The sequence below is a fragment of the Cottoperca gobio genome, chromosome 4, assembly GCF_900634415.1.
Source record: "Cottoperca gobio chromosome 4, fCotGob3.1, whole genome shotgun sequence".
Classification (NCBI taxonomy): Eukaryota; Metazoa; Chordata; class Actinopteri; order Perciformes; family Bovichtidae; genus Cottoperca; species Cottoperca gobio.
In genome coordinates, this window is record NC_041358.1 from 8,444,289 (window position 1) to 8,467,328 (window position 23,040).

At 41.0% G+C, this 23,040-nt stretch overlaps 1 protein-coding gene across 1 annotated transcript in view; it reads left to right on the forward strand.

The window, feature by feature from the left end:
* Positions 1-23,040, forward strand: part of tns3.2 (tensin 3, tandem duplicate 2) — a 43,186-nt gene that overhangs the window by 17,658 nt on the left and 2,488 nt on the right. Inside the window, 10 exon segments of the mRNA XM_029430130.1 lie at positions 3,693-3,772; positions 5,132-5,240; positions 5,328-5,396; positions 19,095-19,251; positions 19,496-19,950; positions 21,069-21,152; positions 21,290-21,421; positions 21,703-21,798; positions 22,637-22,714; positions 22,836-22,913. Of these exon segments, the coding sequence (XP_029285990.1) occupies positions 3,693-3,772; positions 5,132-5,240; positions 5,328-5,396; positions 19,095-19,251; positions 19,496-19,950; positions 21,069-21,152; positions 21,290-21,421; positions 21,703-21,798; positions 22,637-22,714; positions 22,836-22,913 (1,338 nt within the window).

Consider the following 23,040-nt stretch of genomic DNA (forward strand, 5'->3'; position numbering starts at 1 on the left):
GCTGGCGAGCAGATGAAGCTCGAAGGTTGGACTTGTTACATTGTGGAGCTTGGTTCATCCTGCACATATAGAGAACCATTTATAACCCAGACTGAAGGACTGAAGCGCTGCCTGATTGTGGAAATCTCCACCTGAGAGAGCGGAATACATGTACGTGTTACAGAAGGAGTTTGTTAGTGTGCACAGTGTTTGCTGAAAGGATGGAAGCATTTGATTAAACCAGTAGTGGATATTCCTGCGGTGTTGGCGGTGTAAAGTCTGAACCTGTGTTTACCTCCAATCTGTCTTATTTTGAATGGAAATATACAGAAGACGGACCAATCTGACCTCTCACCACAGTGAAACTCAGGATGAAGCAATGCTATAATCGACATAATTATAGAATCTACAGTTTTGCAAGCAGCTGAATGGGATTAAAAAAGTGACTTCTACAGCAAAGTAGGATATGATAGTGATATATGATAGTAATACATCATCTTTCTGATGAGCCCATAACAGGAAAGAGCTCAAAGCTTTAGCAGATTTAGATCTACAATCTAATGTGTAACTTCTAATAAAAGTACAACAGAATAGTTCAGATTGTGATAAAGAAAAGTAAGTTTTAAAAGTGAAAGTTGAACTTAATGGTTACAAAGAGAGCTACATCCTAACATACAGTATAAGGAGAGATGCACTGTAGAAGAATTCATGGAAGTACTCATTGGGGTGTCCCGTATCTGATGGTGCTACGTGGGAAATGTCCCCAGTCAGTACGGTAACGCAAATCTATGTTTAATTTCATTTACCCAAACGTTTGCAGCCAAGAAATAATGTGTGTGCTCAATCAAATACTGCATCTTCTCCATCAACATCAGCACACACAGACGGGACTATAACTATCCCAGTTCAGGATTGAACCTAGCTATCATTCAGACCTACATGCCCGTCACTTTCACAGCACATCTCTATAAAACTATTCCACCTTTTTTAACGCACAAATAAATTCAAGAATTTTGGAAGTAAAAAAAAGAGGTGATTACAAAATGATTCAGGTGCTCTGATCTGCAATATGTCTCCCTGAGTCTGACAAAGTTTTCACTTTGTCGAAGCAAGAAGCTACGAGAAAGTGAAAACTTTGTAAGACTGAGTTGTTCAGCCTGCAGTTTACGGTGTACTATTGCATATCAATATACCTTATTTAATCTTCTCCAGAATTGTTTCCAACACGCCTGCATTATGCAATTCAGGCATCATGTAATTGGTTTATGACATTCAGATATCTGATTCCATACAATATAATCTGATGTAATTCAGGTTTTTATTTAGTTTTTGAATCTGCAGTGCTCTCAGCTACAGTGCAACAGCTGTAATGACTGTGCGTAAAAGACGTCACAGGTCAATCGACTGAGAGTAAAAATATAAATGAGGCTGGGGAGTGTGTTATCACTGAAAAAAAATCAATGTCTGTACTGACCTTTATCCTATCATACACGATTTCTAGTCTGAGTTTAAAAGTGTGTAATGTATCTCATGTAAAGGAAGAGTTAAGACTGCAATTTAGTCACACAATTCGGAACTTTGTCACTTCATGACATCGTTTTGAAAGCCAAAAGGTTTCCACTGCCTCAAATTGACTTTGATATATGACTGGAATCAATAGATGGAAAGATGAAGTTTGATGCTCTGATGAAGTGTACTCATGAATTCACTAACACCAATTACTGACTTGGACTTTAATTGTCTGACTTGTAAACGACCTGATATCCCAAATCCAAAGGATAACTTCTACACTTTCCTGACAACAAAAATACTTTGACTCAATCAGACATGGAGCCAATCATTTTGTGTGATAGGGTGGTGCATTGTGTAGGACACAGAGTGAAACATTTAGGACCTGGGACTTGATTCTGGACATCATAGTACCTGCAAAACAACTTTGTCCAACCTTTTTAAAAACTTGAACCTGTCACAGTGATAAGGCTTATTTCTGTGACCCGTGTCTCTGCGTTGCCTCTTCTTCGCTATTTCTTCTCCCCCCCACTGGGACACATGACAGATTTACATCCTCTCATATCCCCTGGGATGGAAGCAGGAGGATGAGGCACATTTCTGCTGTGTCCTCCAGCCTTGATTAATTTTCTCTTTGAGGACTGCAGGTCATAGGTGTACGAGTGATGTCATCACCTCCCAGGTCTTTGCGTACAGAGCAGCTGTTCCATCAAAGCTAACCCCGGAGTGGCCTGATGGTTCATGTGGGAGCTCCTGACAGTCAAGAACTCTCGTGACAGCTCCTGATTCACGTCTGTCAGGGTCCCTGCTTTGGTTACCATTGACCTGCGGCCATGTGCCTCGCAGGGTTACATTACTGCTGAATTTTAACCTGCAACCCTGTGTTTTTGTACACCATCAGGTCAATGAGGGGTCTCGTGGTTCTTCTACTAATCATGGATTTTGAGCACAGCGATCAGGAATGCTTTTGAAGTTTGACACAACACTTTGCTCTCCAGTGTGTTTGCATCATGCCTTCCTTCTCCCTCTCATCGTCATTGGAGTTGCAGTCTTCAAAAGAGAATAGCTTCCTCACAAATACAGCAGGTATCAAGTGCTACTTGACACTGCAAAAAACAACCTCAGTGGAAGTACCCTCAGCAGGCCCTCTGGTGTCGAATGGGAACTGCATTAGTTTCAGTTGGGTTGGACTAGCATGTGTTTGAGATGATGGATGATCACAATGAAAGCTGAGCTCACAATGTTCCACATTGCTGTGTATAGTTGATATGCACAATTCAGTGTGGTCCCATATATGGTCCGTCATATATCATGACACACATGTCAGACTGTGATGTCAGTGTTAAGGTGGGTTTTTAGTGTCTTTAAAGGCTGCAATACAGTAAAATATGATCATGTCATTTTGTTCTAGCAGGATAAAATTATAAAAATATTCTCTATTATCATATCTTCATGACTAATTCTAGTTTTCTGTGTATAAATATGAATAAGAAATCAGTATTGTTAAATTATAAATATTATCCATACACACTCAACTAACCTGTCTCACTCCAGGAGCAACACACCTGCTACAAAGGCGAGGGTCTCATGACCGATGTGGGAAGCTGAGCTTCACTGCCACTAGCAAGCTAATCAGCTAGCTTACTTTCTGTTAAAGGTGTTCCTTTGCTGTAGATCATTTTACACATTTTTCAAAGTTTCTTCCCAGATAACATTTTAACAGTGCACTAATGGTACTAGTAATCTCTATAAACAGATATCTGAATATGAATGCTAAATATGTAGATTGTAGATGTTGGTATGGGAAACGTTCTGGTTCTCCGGTTGTATCACAGGTCATTTAGCAGACAAGCTGCCATGATGTTCCACCATCTGGTCACAGTGAAGTCTTGCTTATTCACACAATGTCTGGCCTGATGACAGGAGCTACACATCGCTGATAAACATACTGATAGACGTTTTTGTCAGAGACAAACACGCTAATCATGAACCACTGTCATCGCCTTTTACTGCCATCAGGTCATAACAAAGCGTCATGACTGTTTAATGTTGTGGGGTTAGAGACATAACTGTTTGTTGGTCTTTCATTTCATAGAGGAACACATGGCTGAGTTAGATTCTGTTGATTATAGTTCAGATCACAATCTGTCTGACTGTCTGACTCCTTATCTGCCTCCCCCGCTCTTCCCCCCCTCTTCTCTCAGGTTGGACGCAGCAGATGCAGGTCAGTGATGTGACAGACTACGCTGCTCTCCATAGCCCAGGATGGATGGGCTCATCTCAGGTAAACACAGATTCCCCGTTCACCTCCCCTGACGGACACCAGTCGTAATTTCCCCCATGTTTGAATCAATATTCCTATAATGTGAAAGGGGTCTCTCGTAGTGATGAACCTACAAGCGTTTTATCAGTTGGCTGTCCGTCTAGTTCACTGTCACTGCTATCATAGCGTCATTCTCTCCCACAGCACGCAGCTGTTTGTCAGAGACAACGCTGTAAACACTGTACACGACAGCTGGTGAATATAGTGGAACATTTAGCAGCTATAAAGAGATATTTCCCTCAGGATTCAGTGGAGACCAAAAACAAACTACGTCTTGATTAAAAAGCGTCAACAGGGGTTGATAGGTCTTCTAGCAGTCTGCTGCTCTGCTATCTGTCAGCTGCACACTATCACATGCTCTGTTATGCACATGCTTCTATCATTTACAAGTGCAACCCATGTAACACTTATTTTTCTTACTGTTTCTGTGCCGTCTACTGTAACAACCAAGCATCGTCATTTTAGATATGTAGTTTGTAATGTGTTGAAAGATACCATAGTTAGTGTTGGTTGTCTTGGAACATTGAGCAAGAATATTTAGTTTGAAGATTGAATATCTTATTGCAATTACAATTTTAGCAAATAATGCAACATCGTTTTAAACATTTATTATTGCGTTTTGAACTCTTGGGCGAGTTTCTTTCTTTGTGTTGTTTTAGGCTCGCTCTCTGACCCAACACTCATTTAGACTCTATGTCTTGACTGCAGATCAAAATGGACTTGCTTGTGTCACACTCGATTTAAGTGGTCTTGTCATCTGCACTGATCAGATGATACAACATTATTTTGGGTTCAATGAATCAACTCCTTCTCAACTCATCCTGAACAAAACCTTCAGACTATACATTTAATTGAATTGATGTGTTACTGAATTACATGACACAAAAGGATATCCCACTTTAAGATCAGTGAAAAGATCTGATTATGTAACTCTATCTGCATCTCTGCAGATGTTTCTTTTCTACATTCCTCCCTTACGCCCTCCCTCTCTCTCTCTCTTTCTCTCTCTCTCTCTCTCTCTCTCTCTCTCTCTCTCTCTCTCTCTCTCTCTCTCTCTCTCTCTCTCTCTCTCTCTCTCTTGTATTTTTCTTTCTTTTTTTGAGGTTTCTGCTCTTGCACTCACTCTTATGGCTGGGTGGCATGAATGGCCCAACTGTTTACACCAAAACACAGCCTGTAGCCACACACAGATCACAAGAGTGATGTGTGTGTGTGTTTGCGTGTGTGTGTGTGTGTGTGCGTGTAAGACTTTGTCTTGTTAATGACTCTTCCCCTTATTTCTTTTCTTACTTTATTTCTTTTCTCGTTTGTTTTTAAAAGCATGGACATCTCTACAAAACCAACAGCGTGGACAATAGGGGACAGACAGACAGCTCTGACATTGTCCCTCTTACTCCAGCCTTCCCAGTGTCTCCTCCGACGCCCTACGGTAAGAGATAACGTCAGAATGGACACTTTCTTGATGTGGATTTGTCTGCAAATGGGAATCTTATCAGTGTCTGCCTTCTCTTCACAGTGAAACATTTCTCAGAGTTTTCCCAACTCAGGACTGGCGGGCAGTGGGACCAACACACCTGGACACAAGGTACACTTTTGTGTGTGTGTGTGTGTGTGTGTGTGTGTGTGTGTGTGTGTGTGTGAGTGAGAGAGAGAGACTGGCGAGAGTACTAGTGTTTAAACCCAAACACTCAAGCTCCTGATTGCTGCAGGACAGGGTTCAAGGGCCGGCTGGAATGTCCTCTTGGCATAATATACCAAAAACATACACACACACACACACACACACACACACACACACACACACACACACACACACACACACATACACACACACACCTGGCCTGTCCTTTGTTGCCATTGGCTGGATATGTGGGCATGGCTCTGTTTGTGGTAGGTCATGTCTGGGTAGAGGCAGAAAGATGGCTTATTTATTATTTTTAGGTTTATGGTAAAAGTTGCTCAGGGGAGTTGATAAAATGAATTGGGATATCCTTTCAGGCTCATTCAGGGACAGCTGATACTGGACGTCGGCTAATAATAGTAATGACGGTAACAGAGGAAGAGACCACTGCAGGCAGGATGTCTACTCGCATCCTGTTCTGGGAGGAGAGGGGAGGGTCTTTTGTTGGTGGGACATCCTGCTCGAGGAGATGTGTACCACACAGCTGCAGAAAGAGTTTACTGTAGTGTCGAAAAACACAAGCGTCTTTCAGTGGTACTGCCTCATATCTGATCTAAGTGGCTGTCATGTTCCTGTCGTAGCTACAAACATTTTGTGCTTTCACACTGAGGAAACAAAGACAACAGATGATGTGACGATCAGAAATGCAGGAAGGGGCTGTGGGGGCTGCTGGCCAGAGTGACACAGAGTTTAAATAACACTTTTACCTTTTTTTACTTTTGCTTTAACTTATCATTATGAAGCAAATGTTGATAGCACAATACAATTTCTATAGAATAATGACACCATCAGTGTTTAGATTGGTTCCCTATGAGTCTCGCTTTTGCTGCTTTCAGGATGCAATTCAGTCTGCCGGTGGGTCACGTTTTCCCTTTCAGAATAAAAGCCCCAGACATGTACACTGCATCACAATTTTCGCAAACAATTTGACAGTATTGGGACCTTAACATATGCTTTTATTGATAACAAAACCAAAGTAGTATTTATGATGGCCTTTTGCTCTGCGTTGCAAACAGGTCAGTTCACTCTTTTAAAGGGCAGTTCCGCCTGTTTAATGTAAACATGTTTGTCAGAACAGAGCGGTGGCAGGATGGAGAAGGAGTCATTATTCCTTGTGTACAGAAAAAACACCTGATTCTTTTTCTCCGCGGGACGGACAGAAGAATTAACAAAGGACACAGAATATCTGCAGCTCACCCCCAGTTTGGGGGGCAGACAAGAGTTTCCTGTTTCCCACGTTAAAGGCAGACGATTGTCTGGGAAACAATTTGCCACGTAATGACAGAACAGTCAGATTCCCAATTTAAATTATTTGTATTTAATGTTAAGGGTTATTACTGTAATAACAGTTTGGCCTGAGGCTACTGTAAAGTGAGGAGTGATTACTGTGGGCCGCAGCAGACAGCTCCAAAACAACAGCGGAGCACTCAGTCAGCCATGCTGCGCCTTACAGCTGTGTTTCCACTGTGTTATCACCACGCTGAGCACGCCGGGCATGCTGGGACCCTGGTATGTTGTGTGTGCTGTGTGAGGTTATCCTACAGGTATTTACAGACATAAAGTAATCCTGTGTGGAATTGATCATAAATGTCTACACATCCATGTAAAAGAACTGGGTTAAATTAGGTAGAAAAGGCAAATCTCTCTTTTACATTTCTAGGCTAGTTTATTTACTCTAAAACTACACTACGAAAAAATACAACTTTAACGGGATAGCTTGACATGTTAGAAAATAAACTTATTTGCTTTCTTTCCAAGAGTTATTACTGAGGTTTGGAGGTGTTAGTAGACATTTTGTTTAAACATTTGGACAGAGCCAGTGTTGTTCCAGTCTTTATGCCAAGCTAAGCTAACGACCCCCTGACTCTAGCTCCATAAGTAGCATACAGACGTGAGAGCTCTGTTAAATGATACAATACAAACATGTGGTCAAAACAATATTCTAAATGCAATAAAATACATATTAAAAAATGTCATTAATATATAGTACATTTACTAAACAATATGGTCATCTCTAAGAGTTTCTGGTCTTTGCCAGCATCAATTATTTTCTGTCCTCTTGGGGGCACTGGAACAAGCAGTGAACACAACGTTGGCTTATTATGACCTTATAACGTTGGCAATGTTACACATCCAGTAGACATAAAGCAACATTATCATTTATTTAGTTACCACATTATGAATGAAGTCCAATATTCGCTCTCTTTTTGCTCTTGTTTTCGTTTCCACCAACTCCTGAGGAAAATGTCTGTCCCTTTAGCTGCTAAACACTCCACAGTGTTGTTCACCAGCTGGTCTCTAACTGCGTCTGTTTGCTGTTTGGTGCTGAGCAGGTAGTGTACACTGGGTTGATCGGACTCTTTCACTGAAGCTCACTGCAGCTGGAAAAGTGGTCGATGAGAGACTGAACCAAAACAGTGAATTTAAAGACTGTAATACCAAAACAATGAGCTGCTAGAGCGCTCCGTAGAGCTGAGGGGAACTGCAGAGTTGGGAGCGACTCCTTTCAAATAACACAAAGTCATTTGATCCGTTGATAATATAGAAATATTAATTGGTTCAACTTTAAGATTTAAGTTACAAATGATACCAGGTTTTACATATAAGCTTGGTTTTGTAAAGGACTTCAAGACCGACATTTCAATGTAAAGTAGGTCATAACTTTTTCAACCAAATTTATCCCAGTTAGACATCTAGACGACTTTTGACCTGCAAATTCACCAAATCAGTGCTTACAGTGATCACTTAAATAAACACAGAAATGTCACACGCACTCAGTGTTTTGGGTCTGTTGGGGGACAAACATGACATTTAACAATCTTCTCTTTGTTTTAACTTAATCTATTTTGCTTTATAACAATGTCATGAACCTAAAAAGTCAAAGACAAAGAAATCAGTCAAAAGCACGTCCACGTCCAACAAAATTAGACATAAAATACAATACAAATACAAAGTTTTCACCGAATAGCAACAGACTGATGAAATTCTTTACATCTGTTACAAACTTTAGCCTTTGCAGATCATGAACAAAGATGACCTCTGCTGAATGTCACTGCGCTTGTGTTCTTTTCATTTCCTGGTGACAGCAAAGTGTTACGTAATAACATTTCCTTTGTGTACCAAATCAAAATAAACAGTGATATATGCAGAATCTCTCCGTAGCGGAAGCAGGTTCAAGCCAAAGGAATGTAGCTGCGGTTATGAGCTGAGGTTCAGCAGAGGCAGATGGTCGGTTCAGACAAACACTTGACTGGCTCAACCTCAGGGGTCAAAGGTCAGGAGAAAGTACGAGGGAGAGAGCAGAGAGGATGATTGGATTTGTTGACAATGATGAACAAGTCTCAAAAGTTTCAAGTGCCCTTATTGATCCTGAACAGAGAGACGTTTCATAGTCTCCTTAATTGTGTGGTCAGCAACACTTAAAGGCACAATTATTTACCCAAATGTAAACAACATGAGTGAAAGCTGCTGGTGCTCTAAAAGTGAGTGACAGGTCTTTAACACACAGTGGATAACAACTCATTTTGAGTTATTAATGGAGCTGGCTTGTATTTTCAATCATGAGCACATAAGTATAAACAATTTAATTATATTGTAAGTTCATTTATTTATAGAGTTTTTATTATTATTGTAATGTCCCCGATGTTAAAGGACACAATCTGCGATCTACTACAACTTCTTTTGATGATTCTTTTAAAAGAACAGTTCGACATTTTGGGAAATGAGATAAGATCACTCTCATATGTGTCTGCTACAGATTAAGCTGGTACCAGAAGCCGGTTAGTTGAGCCTAGCATAGAGACTTGAAGCAGGGCAAAACCGCTCGCTGAGCGTCACAGATGGACAGAGCTCATTTCCTGTCACAAAGATGTTAAAAATAATGCACGCAGCACGTGTTTCCGGTGAGACAAGAGTAAACTCAACACAATTCAATCAAGAGCTTTATGGTGTAATTTATGATGTGCTTCGATTAGACACATGGCAGGAGACACGGTCAGTGTGTGTCTGCATGCCTTTGTCTCCGTGTTTGTGGCGAGCAGATGGTGGGAGTGGACACACATGCCATGACAGAGAGGCAATAGAAACTCCCAGATCATCCCCCCCCCACCACCACCATCTTACCACCACCACCTCCTCTCTGGTCCATAAAAGGCCACATATGACCTCTGACCCTGCTGGAATCCATTCTGATTGGGGGAAAGTGCTTGCAGTGGCCCAGCAGGGACAATGCTCAGTGGTCAGTGAGAAGAAAGAGGAGGGAGGTTGGGAGGGCGTGCTACGAGATTCATAGAGGGGAGGGGGGAGAATTTCTCTCCCTCTTGTCCCTCCCTCCATACAAACCCAGAAGTTGAGCGGTGTCACAACAAGCCAGGAACAAACGGGGAGCTTATTTTTCCATCTGGGGGACGAAAGGAATTGGGCATGGCGGTGAAGCGATCCAGCCCCTGAACAAAAAAAACAAAAACTTCAGCAAGTCGGGCTCAGATTGCTTTGTAGAGAGAGAGGAGAAGAAGAGATTCTCTTAATAGGGAGAGTTTCATTCACGCTGGAAGGCAGAACATAACAGAAAGAGATAGAGACTTTGGAGGTGAAGGACTGACAGGAAACCGGCAAATAAACGGGATAATTCAGAAGGTGTGACGTCATGACTGCGTCTCTCGGTATGTACGAGCATGCACACGTGTGTCAGAGAGCTTTGTGCGATTGAATCAATTTGTAAAAACCTCCAAATCTGTCCAAGCAGTTAATGAACTCCAAACACCTTTTACTTTCCTCCTTGCATGCTTTATTGTTTCTTCCTGCTCTCCTCAGGCGTTTCCCTGTGTTTTCTACTCATTCTCTGTCTTGTTTATACAACGTTATCTCTGCCTCTGTCCCTCCTGGGAATTTTAAGGAGGGCACACATGCACAGGAAAACTTCCCATCTCTCCTCCAGGCCGTTGGTATTTGCAGACAGATTCTGGAATTTGTCTGTCAGATGCCTTTTCTCTTTTACAAACACATCCCCCCCCCCCTCCAAACCTTGTCTCTCTGTCCTTTTGTGCATAAAAAGACGTTTTTGTTTTAGTTCAGGACAGCAGTATCTGTAGCCACTCTGACATCTCACACTCGGTGGGATGATGAGATGGTTTGTTCCACTGCATCGTTCATGATCTCATCCTGTTAAAGGCTATTTTGGCTTCTATCGTGCAGTCATGGAAGGCTGATGTATTGGTGGTTAACCGATGGAGGCTAGTTTCCCCCTTTTCCCCCCTTAGCTGACTGAAAAGCCTTTGAAGATTCAAGTTTTTTGTCGGGGTGCTTATTGCTTCCCACATCTCCCAGAGATGTAATACACATATAAATCGACGTCTTCCTCAGCCACGAGTTAACTACTTCCAAACTGTTGCAGTCATACAAGAAGGTCCAGCACATATTTTCCACATGTGTTGAAAGTGGAATAATTAAGCAAAGCGATGAATAAACTGACTTTGTGCTCCATTCCACTAAAATTCCTCAGCCTTTAAATGTCTACATTAAATATGTCCTACAGAAGACATGTGGTTTTGCAGAGAGCAAACACAACTAGAGCAGAAACATAATCAGCAGGTATTTAAGTCTTTCATCAAACCAACATCCTCCAGCTTTAGCTTCTCATTCTGGAGGATTTGTGGCTTTTCTTCGGACAAAACTAGAAAACTTTGACTTTAGCATATTGTGTATTTTTCCTTTAATTTCCACAACACTTCCTGGATATCATTTTGTAAATTGGTACTAATAGCAACAATGTGCTCAATTAATTGTTAAGTGATTAATTCCAATTAACTACCAGCATAAACTAGTGAATCTTTTAGTCATTGCACAGAAGGTCTTCATGCAGGCAGGCATATCATTCAAAATATTTCAATCAATGAATGATGAATTCATATATGTGGTTTTAAACTGAGAAGTTATTTCAATAAAATTAAATATTTTAGACCAAACTATTCTGGATTCATTGAGAAAATAACTGGCAGATTAATCGATAATGAAATATGTGCAGCCCCAAACATAACAGGAATGTCTGGCCAGGTTAAAGACATTAGCTGCCTCTTGTGAGATAATCGATAGTTTCCTCGAGGGTTGTTGTTGAGTGCTGCTCTGAGACACTATACAGACGTCTGCTGTGTGAGAAACATTTGGCTTTCACAGGACTGCAGGAAATTAGGGGAAGAGATGCAGAAATGTTAGGCCACAAGGATGGAAAATGTTGACAACACAGTGGACAGAAGAACAGTTCAGAGTGCAGAGAGCAAAGTGGAAAGTGGGAAACAGAGCGAGAGCTTCTCAGAGCGTTCAGTGTTCAGAGTTCAGTATGTGTGAGATGTACCAGGCATCAGTGGTGTAATGTAATGATGTAATGGTAAGTGTACAACAGCATGGCAAGACACGTGGAACTACAGGCAGTATTGAAACTATATGCAGACCATGGGACATGTTCTCTCTCTGCAGTGAAGCAGAAACTTTGTGTTAATTATAGTTTGTTATTTTGCTTTTCTTTAACAAATCAGTAGCAAAGGGCTTATTTCTTTTTCCTGCTGATGACAATTCTGTGGTACGATTTGCTTGGAGCAGTTACATTACATAACCTTTTTCAAAGAATATTAACAAGGAGTACTAAAACAATAAATACATATAATATCTAAATATATTTATATAAATATAAATAAAGTTATCATTTGTATTGATTGACAACAACCTATACAGTTACTTTGAACTTAACCGTGCTTAACCTTACCTTCATGGATGTAGCTAGCGTTGACATTCTTCATCCCGCCTACGAAGCTCTGATTGGTGAACTGTTTCTCCAACCGGCTGAAATATCTGTCGACACCAGACTTAATTGAATTTTATTGAATGAGATTCGTGGGTGTTGACTCAGAGGTCTGGAACCAGGCTGGCACTGTGGAAAAATATTGAGCGAGGTTCAACTCTCTGACTGCATTTATTTTGCTGTGGTAATGCTGCGGTCTTACTAAACCTAATGAGGAGGCTGTGTTTTATTGATGCAGTGCTCTTGTAGGTTTGAACACAGCCTGAGAAATACAGCTGAGATTAGGAGCTTCTTGGACCTAATCAGGAGTGAGTATGACATATTCGAAGCTGACGTCAGTTCTCCGGATGAGACACTGAAACACATGGACAGAGTCCACAACAAGACATTTAGTACTATAGTTTTGTAGAGCTTGAAGCAGTCACAAACCAAAACAAGTCGAAGGGACTCATCTAATGTGACTAATTAAGTCAATCTAGTGTATACAGCCCAATATCACAAATCACAAGTTTGCCTCGACAGGCTACAATGTATACGACACCCTCTATCCTTAGACTCTTCATCCAGGTAAGAAAACAATCCTTTAACAGGGAAAAATAAATTGGCTATGTGCAAGTTTGAGAAGTCTTCTGTCAAACCAAACAAACTAATCAATCCGACCATCAAAAATCAGACTTTTATTACTATTAACCTTCCAGATCTCTTGAGCATTATTAGTGTAGCCTAAAATACTTCACTTAAATATAGCAACTTAAAATACAGTTATTGAAATGCCATTGAATCAACAGATTAATGTCCTGGATGTCAAATAAACCTTCCCTTTACACCCACTCACCGGCTTACCAAACTTTGTTGTCAAACATATGATATATAGAGTGTGAAGAAGCTGAGACTCGTGTGTAAAGATCTTTCCAGAACAACCAGCCACGTTATAACTACCGTCATGTATGGACCCAGCAGGAGAACTATTTATGATCCATGATCACTTTCACAGATGGGTGAAGTCTGAACAATTTCCCTCCAACTTCAAAACATGATCTTTTTTGCAGTTCCTTCCTTCAGACATGAAAAACACTGATATTCATTTTGAGGAAAACTTCAGATCTCGACATCTGATCCTAAACTCTGACTGTGTGACGGATGAACAGAGTCAAACCATCTCTGACTTATAAAGCCATCAACTCATTATGAGAATACTTCAGACGCCACTAAACGCGTCGTATTCTCTCCCGTAAACCTTTTCTTTAAACGCCGCCTTGTCTGCCGTTACCCCTCACCCCGTTTCTCTCCCTCCACTTGTTTGTAACTCTTCACTCCCTCCTGCGCTGGATCGTAACTTTAGCCTCTCGTCTGCCACTTCACTGAGTCGATAAAGCTGTCCGTCCACACACCCAGAAAGAGCAGAGGAATCTGATTTACAGACGACCGCCTACTAGTTTGTCCTCTTCTACAGAAAAATTCTCTGTGGCTGAATAGGAGGAGGAGGAGGAGGAGAGACACAGCAGGTTCTGAGGCTGACTTTTACTGAAGGAGGGAGACAACTGATCGCATTCTGATGCAGCGCCAAGTGATACCAAGGAGAGAGCTGAACGTCCTCTGGCAGAAATCACTCAATCATTCTTAAAGCTTTACTAATGAATATGTATTTAATCAAAGGCTCAGATAACTACCTGGTATGTGAAAGTGGTCACAGAGAATTGTCACTAACGCTGCAGCTCTACTGAGCTCGATAGCCTCTTTTAGCTCCTAGTTTTTGGTATTCGTATACATTTACTGCGTAGTTCAGTCCCATCAAACCCACTGTGCACTACCTGCCCAGCAACAAGCAGCCGACAGACGCAGTTAGAGACTATCTGGAAAAGTTGTTTTTAGGTGTTTGTCGTGTTCTTCTGCGCCAGAAATGAATCAATTAATGCAGCTTTAAGAAGCTGGCAGAGGATTTTGTTGATCAGATGTTGATTAGGAATCCTTGATATTTTTTGTCAGCATCATCTTTAGAGGTCCATACTGCAACTACATTTATAGAATGAAGAACAACGCTTATGTTGAGACCAACGCAGCCTCCCTGGCCTCAGTCTAAAACGCAGAGTTTTCCTGCTTGAAATCCCTACGCTGCACCTGCTTCACACACCTTAAATTAGCAAAAAGGTGAATTAGGTTTGGACACCAGCTTGTCACTGTTATGCCTGAAAATATTAGCACTCAACTTCCTACAGCTTGTTACCCAAACTTGTATCCCTGATCCTTAAAACTGTTTTTTTTCCTTCACATATTCATATATTAATATACTGAATCTTTCAAAATCCGTATTTAGTCTATACAGTTTTAGACTGACACCAGTCAGTTCACAGAATGTAATCTGTAAATGAAGCTTCCTCTCAGCATTTCATGTCTCTCAGAGTTTCCCTGATATCTGTCATTTTAATATAACTGCATGGATTATTAATAAGAACTTAATTTGAGACTCCCAGTGGGCCTCAGGATCACAGCAGGTGTCTTCCTCCTCATTTTGTTCCAGTTTCCTCTTAGAGTTGCTATTTTACTCCCTTCTCCCTTCCTCCCCCTGAGAAGCTGCAGCCTGTGATCGCTGTGAGCAGCTGTAACACGCCGTAGACCTTCAGACCTGTCAGCCTCAGCCTGTGTGTGTGTGTGTGTGTGTGTGTGTGTGTGTGTGTGTGTGTGTGTGTGTGTGTGTGTGTGTGTGTGTGTGTGTGCACTCACATTCCTGTGGTCAGCAGGGAGTCTGCAAACCCACTGTTGTCCTGCATAACTCCACATGCATCACTGTGTTTATGCATGTGTGTAGGCTCACCCCTCTGTCTAATGCGATGCTGCTCAGCAAGTAAATGTTTGGATGCGTGAGTGGAAGAAATAACGGAGAAACGTTTCTTTGTCACAACACAACACAGGAGCTCTTTAGCTGCACTGAACATGTGAAGACTGTATGTTTTGCATTGGTTTTTCTCTGCCTTACCTTTCATACCACTCTGCCTGTACAACAGCCAGTAGGGTCTGAAGTGGGAAACATGAAGAGAAATATTAGCTCCAGATAACCTCACTGTGGTTTTATTGATTAATGGGATTATCTACGTACAGAGCATGAAGGTATGCACACAGTTTCAGTCTGAGCCATAGAACTGTCACTCTCTTTGATCAGGAAAGTGTGTGTGCGTTTGTGCTATTGGCCGTCGTGCCCACATGGGTCTGTGCCATCTGGAATTGGTTTTGCACGGTTCGACCCAAACTGAAGAGGCTTTGTGCTCAGTTGGAGCTGCGCGAGTGTGGAGGAAACAATGGACAGGAAAACACTGTTGGAAAATAATATTTGCGAAAGTTTATATATATTTTATGAGTCTGGTTACATGTTTGTGTATGTCTTTATTTACTAAACAAAATACAATTAATAAACATTATATATATATATATATATATTTATAAATATATTTATATATATATATATATATATATATATATATATATATATTTATATTTATATATAAATATAACAACAATAACAACATATTGCATTTTTATGTTGAAGCTATATGAAAAGAAGGCAAAAGTAGTGACAATAAGATCCACAAAGCCTACAGAGGGAGGTTGTTGGAGTTTAACACAAGAGACCATTGTTTTTCTGTCTCCCAACAGCCAAACGTTACTTTCTTTTAACCACAACCACCGTCCCTAACCTTAACCAAGTATTGGATATTGTACATTGGCAATGAAGCTCTCCTAACGCTGATGAAGTAGTTACTGCAACCCGAACAATAATCTTTCCCCAACAATAACTATTTGTTTATGCCCCCCTCCAACCAAACCTTAAGCATGGCATTGTAAGATCAGAAACCTGGACATGTGTTACATATATATTAAAAGACAGATTCAATTTGATGCCAGGTTTCGGTACTTGACAGTTGTTGATACTCTGTGTCAATGGCACATTTCAGTTAATACCTAATAAGTATTAGTACCTTGATAGTTTGAAAGAGAGAGAGCTCTTATTTTGTCCAGAATTTTTGTTTTGTGGCAAATTTGAAGAAAATGTCATAGTTGTTTTTAAAAATATTTTATGTAAATAAATGTACTTCGGTAGCCTCATCTGTTTAAACTGGGCACAGACTGTTGTCTCTCTCAGGCTTCACTGCAGGGTTCTTCATTAGTACATGTCTAGCTGAAAGTGAGTAGCTATGGATACCGTCCAGCGTGGATACGGGGTGTGAAAGGTGTGTTAGGGTGTAATAACGACCAGTGGAGCCTGACAGAGCCCAGTCTGGTCTGAGGTCAGAGGTCAGGGTTGGGTCAGCCAGTGTTGCCACAGTTTGGGCCGCTCTGTAATTAACTGGATGAGCCGGGATGAGCTGTGGAGCAGCAGATGTGACAAACCACCGTGCGGAGAGTCGGCCGTGGGAACAGAGAGAGACGAAGCTCGGCTGCTTTCCTGGACTCATCCCGAGAGAGACAAACCGACGAGCACTGTGGGAATGTTTGAGGAATCCTCAGTGCATTCCTCTCACTTTGTGTTTGTTTTCTGAGATGTGCACGAGTAAGTGTCTGAGTGTCAGTGATCAGAGGTTTAGGTCTATATTAGATAACCTGCTCGGTGCTCTTGACCTTTGATCCCTAAGAGTTCAAGTTGAGTGTCGTCTGTGTGTGGTGCATCAGATGCACCACACACAGACGACCATCACCATCACTGATGTTTCATATATGAGTGTAAATTAGCTATATACAATAATAGTATGTAGTAGTATCATAGCTATGTAATATATATCAGGTGTAATGCTGATACTGGTAACATGGTTTGTGCAAGTATTGCCCAATGCAGATAATCAGTGAGAGCCTTTACTTAAGTAAAAGGAGCTAAATTAATGCATCAATTAAATAAATAAAAACTCCTTCACAAGAAAAATTACTGCAATCATAATTCAGATTTATAAGCATGGAAGCATTAGATATTACTGCATATCAAAAGAGAACGTACACTTTCTGGCCCCTTTTGAATGAACATATCAGCAGCATTTTAATGTTGTAGCTGCTCCAAGTAGAGCCAAACATGTGTTAAACTTTCAGTCAGCATGAATATAAACCAATCTATATATCGTGTGCTCCCACTGAACAAATAAAACATAACTTACAGTATGTTTGATGAGTTCTGCTCACAGCAGCTGCCAGTAAGTTCACACTACGGACATCTGATACAGTGCACATAATGTTGGCACCATAGAAATGTGTGTGAAGAAACATTCAGCCGTGGGAACCTCACGTTAAGCCCTCAACACGTCACCAGTGGTGGAGGAAGTATCCTTTGATTACATAAAAGTAGCAAAATAACAATGTAAACATGCTCCATATGGCATACCGACAGTACAGTACTTAACAAATGATGGGGTTATGAGTAAAATGTTAAGTAAGTGAACATTGAGTTTATGTGTTCATAATCAATCAAATGTATTTAAATGTCAGCAGTAAACATACTTGTTAAGTTAAGCTTTCAGTTTGTTCATAGATTATGTTATAATATGAACATGTAAACAGAATTAAAATGTTGTAGTCAGTCGAGGAGCTAACTTTATTTACTCCCTGCTCATTTAATTAGGTTTTGTATGTAAAATATTTTCCTGCAAAATACTTGCAAAAAATACTCAAGTAACTCAAAACTGTAGTGTGTAGGACATGTGACTTTGATGGATCCTCTTCATACTCTCAGACTGTACATTTCCACGATGTGTGTGTTCTTACAGTATGTGATTGTTGCATCATACAAACACTCAAGCGTTCTTTAAATTCATTAACAGCCCACGAGTGATTTTGTAATCCACTCGAGATGATGTAGCTCGTTCAATAAGATCACAAACAAAGCTGGAGTCCAAATTCCTCCATCTCAGCGCGGTTGAATGGAGGGAAGGAGCGGAAGAGAGGAAGGGGGAGGCCAAGAGCCGGCTGAACAAGGAGCCCTTTATAATGATTGACTCTTCATACGGTGACTCATCGTACTTCACAGGCCCGTCTGTGGCCTGAGGAGGCCTGCCCTCGTGTTTGCTGAATGACACACTGTGTTGTCAGAATGTCAGGATGTCATGTTGGGATGTTTGGAGTGCTCTCCCTCCTACCTCACACACACCCTTGCTCTTATTGTACGCTGTCAATCTCTGCTTGACTGACCTGATTATGATGCAGTTTGTACAAGCTTTACACATTTGGCAAAAGAAAAGCTGAGATTTAGCTGAGAAGTCCGAAAATTTTAGAAGCTCTTGAAAATAGTCATAGTCATAAACTTTATAAATGTATAGCAGCCACTGATAAAACATTTACCCAATGAAGTAACTCCATTCAAAAAGGAAGTGGCACGACGGACTTGAAAGCTCCAGAGGCCCTTCTACAATTCACTTTTTTGTTATGTTAATAATTTACTTAGAGTAATGTTTATCTGACCATTTTATCAAGCTCAGGACTGCAACAAAAGGATGTTATAATTAAAGTCGAAAAATCATACAATTTCATAAAAACTGTAAGAACATTGAAACCACTGTAGTTGTAGACATGAGGTGGAAAGGAGATGAGACTGTGAGAAAATATGATTATTACAAGTGAGTTTCTAATCTACTGATATACTTTGATGGATTATAATCCTAACAAAGGTCGGCTTCCAAAAAAAGCAAACGCAAGTACCAGTTAGTATTGGTAGGCAGTTTATGGAACCGAGTCACATCCTGGGACTTTTACAGGAAGTCTGGTTAGAATTTGAGATTTGAGAAGTGTGCAGTGAAAGACATTATTTTTTCATTATTTTTCTCGTCTCTTTTTTTCAGACTCCCGGAGTTTCCTGGACAATGTGAAACACGCCGGCGGCTCCACAGAGGCAGAGCTGTTCAGATCAGAAGTGTCGGTCACTCCCGCTTCCTGTCAGAGGATATTTGGCTCCATGTGCTCGATGTCATCAGACAGCCCCCTCCCTCACACAGACAGGTAATAATGTAACAACATCATTAAAAGTCAAAAACTAAATGAGACGTTTCGGCTTTTAAACTTTCCTGCGGATTAATTTTGATACATTTCCCTTTTTAATGTCTTTTATAGTTTAAAGTATATAGTTTTAATGCGTTCCTTTATCTTGTTCAAACATTTGAAAATACTGACATAGTTATTGGTTGTTTAGACACTTGTCTGTTTGTATTTCCACCTCTCATCCTCCCTCTTTTCTGTTCTGCAGCTCCACTCCTCCTCCTGTGTGGCACGACCGGACTCCAAACTCCCTGAACTCCCCGTATCCCCCGCAGCCCTCACCTCCTCTCTCCCTCAGCACTCCTAATGCCCACAGCTCTCCCCGGGGGGCTCTGAGAGGCCTGGGTGGAGGTCCCGGGGTCCGCAGGGAGACAGACAGCATAGACTTGTCCTCGTTGTTGTTGGGGAACGGCGGCCTGGAACACAGCCTCCTGGAGGCCATGGAGGGCCTTGGGAGTCTGAACCTCGAGGGAGACGGGGGCCTCCCTCCACAGCTGCCTGAGAAGAGGAGAGGGGGTGAGGGGGGAGAGCTTGGCTCCTGCTCCCCTTCTCTAAGCGGGTTTTCCAGCCCTCACAGTGGAAGCAGTCTCAGCATCCCGTTCTCATCCTCCATGACCCTCGACTCCTTCAGAGGACTCGGAGGGGCCCTGTCCCCCGGAGCAGGTACAGTTGTCTTCTTACTGTCTCTGTCTGTGGCATCAATACATTAATGTTATTCCACCCCTCTCTCATCAGCTAACCTAAAGGACAGGAAAATTTGAGCATTGACACATTTCTGTTCTCATTCTTCCGTCCCTTCAAGAAATTCATGATCATTCGAAAGAATTAAAATGTTTCACTACAAAGTTTAAACATTTCATTTTTAAAGTTGCACAAACTGAATAATCTCTAATCTGATAGCCAACGCTAACCAGTGGGTTTGTGGATTGTGCTGGCAGTGTTACACTTTGTGGTAAAACGCACTAAAGTTATTTTATAGACTTGATTCAGGGATAGAATATCAAGAATACAATCTTTACATGAGTGTATTCCTGGCTAGCTATCTGTAAAGACTAGGGGATACTGCTACATGCTAGAATAAAACACAACTGCTGCACATTGTATCATAAATTCTTAGAACACTTAAATGTCAGTTTAGCTCACAATAATCACATATGGAGGTTTTTAAAGTAGAACATTTAGCTGCCATCCCAATACAATGGAGATACATAGAATTAAAAACAGCAACTGGTTACGCTGCAATCCAGAAAGATGCTCTTTCATAGGAAGTATGTCTTCAGTAGAAAGTAGCTCCAATGTATGAGCAGGTATTAAAGGGACTTTTGGGGATAAAACTTTCAGAAATGAATGAAAAAGAAAGTCTGCTTATATTATGAGAATTAAGTCATAATCTTTACAAGAACAAAGTCTTAATGCTGTATTTGGAGAACAGGGTTATAATCTGAGAATGAAGTCATAATATTAACAGAAATGTGTCTTAATAGTTTGGAAAACAACATTTAATATGAGAGTAACCTTATACTCTATATGAATTATTGTGAGTCACCGGGACATTGTTACTGGAACTACAAGTTGAGTTTTTAAAAACTGTTTAGTGCTTTTAGAACCATAAACAAAATAGGTTAGAAATAAATAGGGTTAAGTGATCATACATCTTTTTGTCATTTGGGTGTAGTGACCCTTTAACCAGTCTCTCTCACATTATTCTGTCTGTGCTGCTTTGTGATATTTGAGCCAAAGTCAGCCTGAAACATAACGTAAAGTTAATCTGTTTCTTGCAGACTTTGGCAGTAAGCACGACACTGTGAAGTTTGTTCAGGACACATCCAAGTTCTGGTACAAGCCCGGCATCTCCAGAGACCAAGGTAAATATTGGCGTTGGACAGGAGAGCCTAACGGACACTTCCAAGCGGATAATACGCCCAATGTGCAAAGCTCCTTGTACAGTATGAACATGATGATTCTAACTTTAGTTCCTTCCCCCTGTTGACCTACTGAACAGCCATCGGCGTGCTAAAGGACAAAGAGCCGGGCTCGTTCATTGTCAGAGACAGCCATTCATTTCGCGGGGCGTATGGATTGGCCATGAAGGTGGCCACGCCTCCTCCGTCTGTGTTACAACAGAGTAAGAAAGGTAGGATGAAAATGTCTGACAATTGGGAATTATCAACATTTCAAAAGGTTCTATTGAAATGCTTCCTATCAGTGATGGTTATATATGTTAAACAATGATTTACTGTGCATTTTTATTTTCTCTAAAATTGATACTGATATAAAGAAGATTAAATGCTTCTTTTTTTATTCATAGGCATATTGTTTGTCAAGTTTATATTTCTCCCAGACAGTAACAACATATGTATGAAAATACACCAAAATATGCTGAAATATACTGAAATGTTCTCTGTGTGTCTGCAGTAGGGGACCTGTCCAATGAGCTGGTGAGACACTTCCTCATAGAGTGCACGCAGAAAGGAGTTCGTCTTAAGGGCTGCCCCAACGAGCCGTACTTTGGTGAGCTAACGTCTCACATTATATGAACATGGGTCGTGATATTGTACATTTTTCTTTTAATTAATCTGAGAAGCTGCTTGTGGATAAAATGACAATCCTTTTGGCTAATCCAGTGAATCAAATATACGACAAACGAGTAGTATAGCTAAATCTGAGACGGGTTGACATGATTATTATACTGGCTTGCCTGTCAGTCAACAACTGGAAGCAACATAAACCAAACAGTTCCAACATGGCAAAGTGAAATGACCAAGTCAAATTGTTGTTGTGTTAATACTACATGTATTGCAGTATTGTACTGTACACACAGTATTACATTATTTAGCCTTCAGTAATACAGTTGAAGCTAGTCCAGGAGTGACACATGTTAACTGTTTTACTGAGTAGTTTAATCTGCTGCATTGCGTCACCTTTCAACAGATGAATCTGTAAAGTGAGCAGTTACTACTGCTGTCAGTGAAATGGTGCTTTGTTTTAAGGGTCTGTAATTATCAGGAAGTTATTGACCTATAAAATAAAGTCTTGCAGATGAACGTTGAAAAGTAAAAATAACAACTTTTCCCTCTAGTAGTGGAGGAAAAGCAGAAAAATTCAGCAATCCAGGATTGTTGTACTCTGGTGCAATAACACACAATCAAACTGAGCTGACATTTCAAAGTGCTTTCTTCAGCACTGTGTGTCAGTCCAGTGAGCCGCTAGCTTCCTCAAATCCAATTGACATTTTATAGTAAGGGATCCCTGGATTATAATATGTTTCCTGTCCTGCCCTCTACTGGTCAAAGTGATGAGGTGCTGCTGGCTCCATTATTCATCATGTATGTTCTATTATGTCTGACAGGAAGTCTCACAGCTCTGGTGTGTCAGCACTCCATCACACCTCTGGCTCTGCCCTGTAAACTCATCCTGCCTGACAGAGGTAAGCTGTGTGCATGTGTGTGCGTGTGTGCGTGTGTGTGGTACAAATGCATTATTTGCATGCATAGGTGCAATTTGTGTTTTTCTTGGTCAGTAAACTGTCTTTGTGTTGTTGCTTGCAGACCCAGTGGAGGACCTGAATGACTCGTCTGCACAGACAGCGACAAACTCAGCAGCTGAGCTCCTCAAGCAGGGAGCAGGTACGGGACAGACCCCACATATGTACACAAATCTGTGTGTTTGTTTGACTTTTGCATGTATGTGTGTGTACAGCACATGTATCTATTATTTACACACAGCCTGCATCAGTTGGGCAAAATAGTCGAT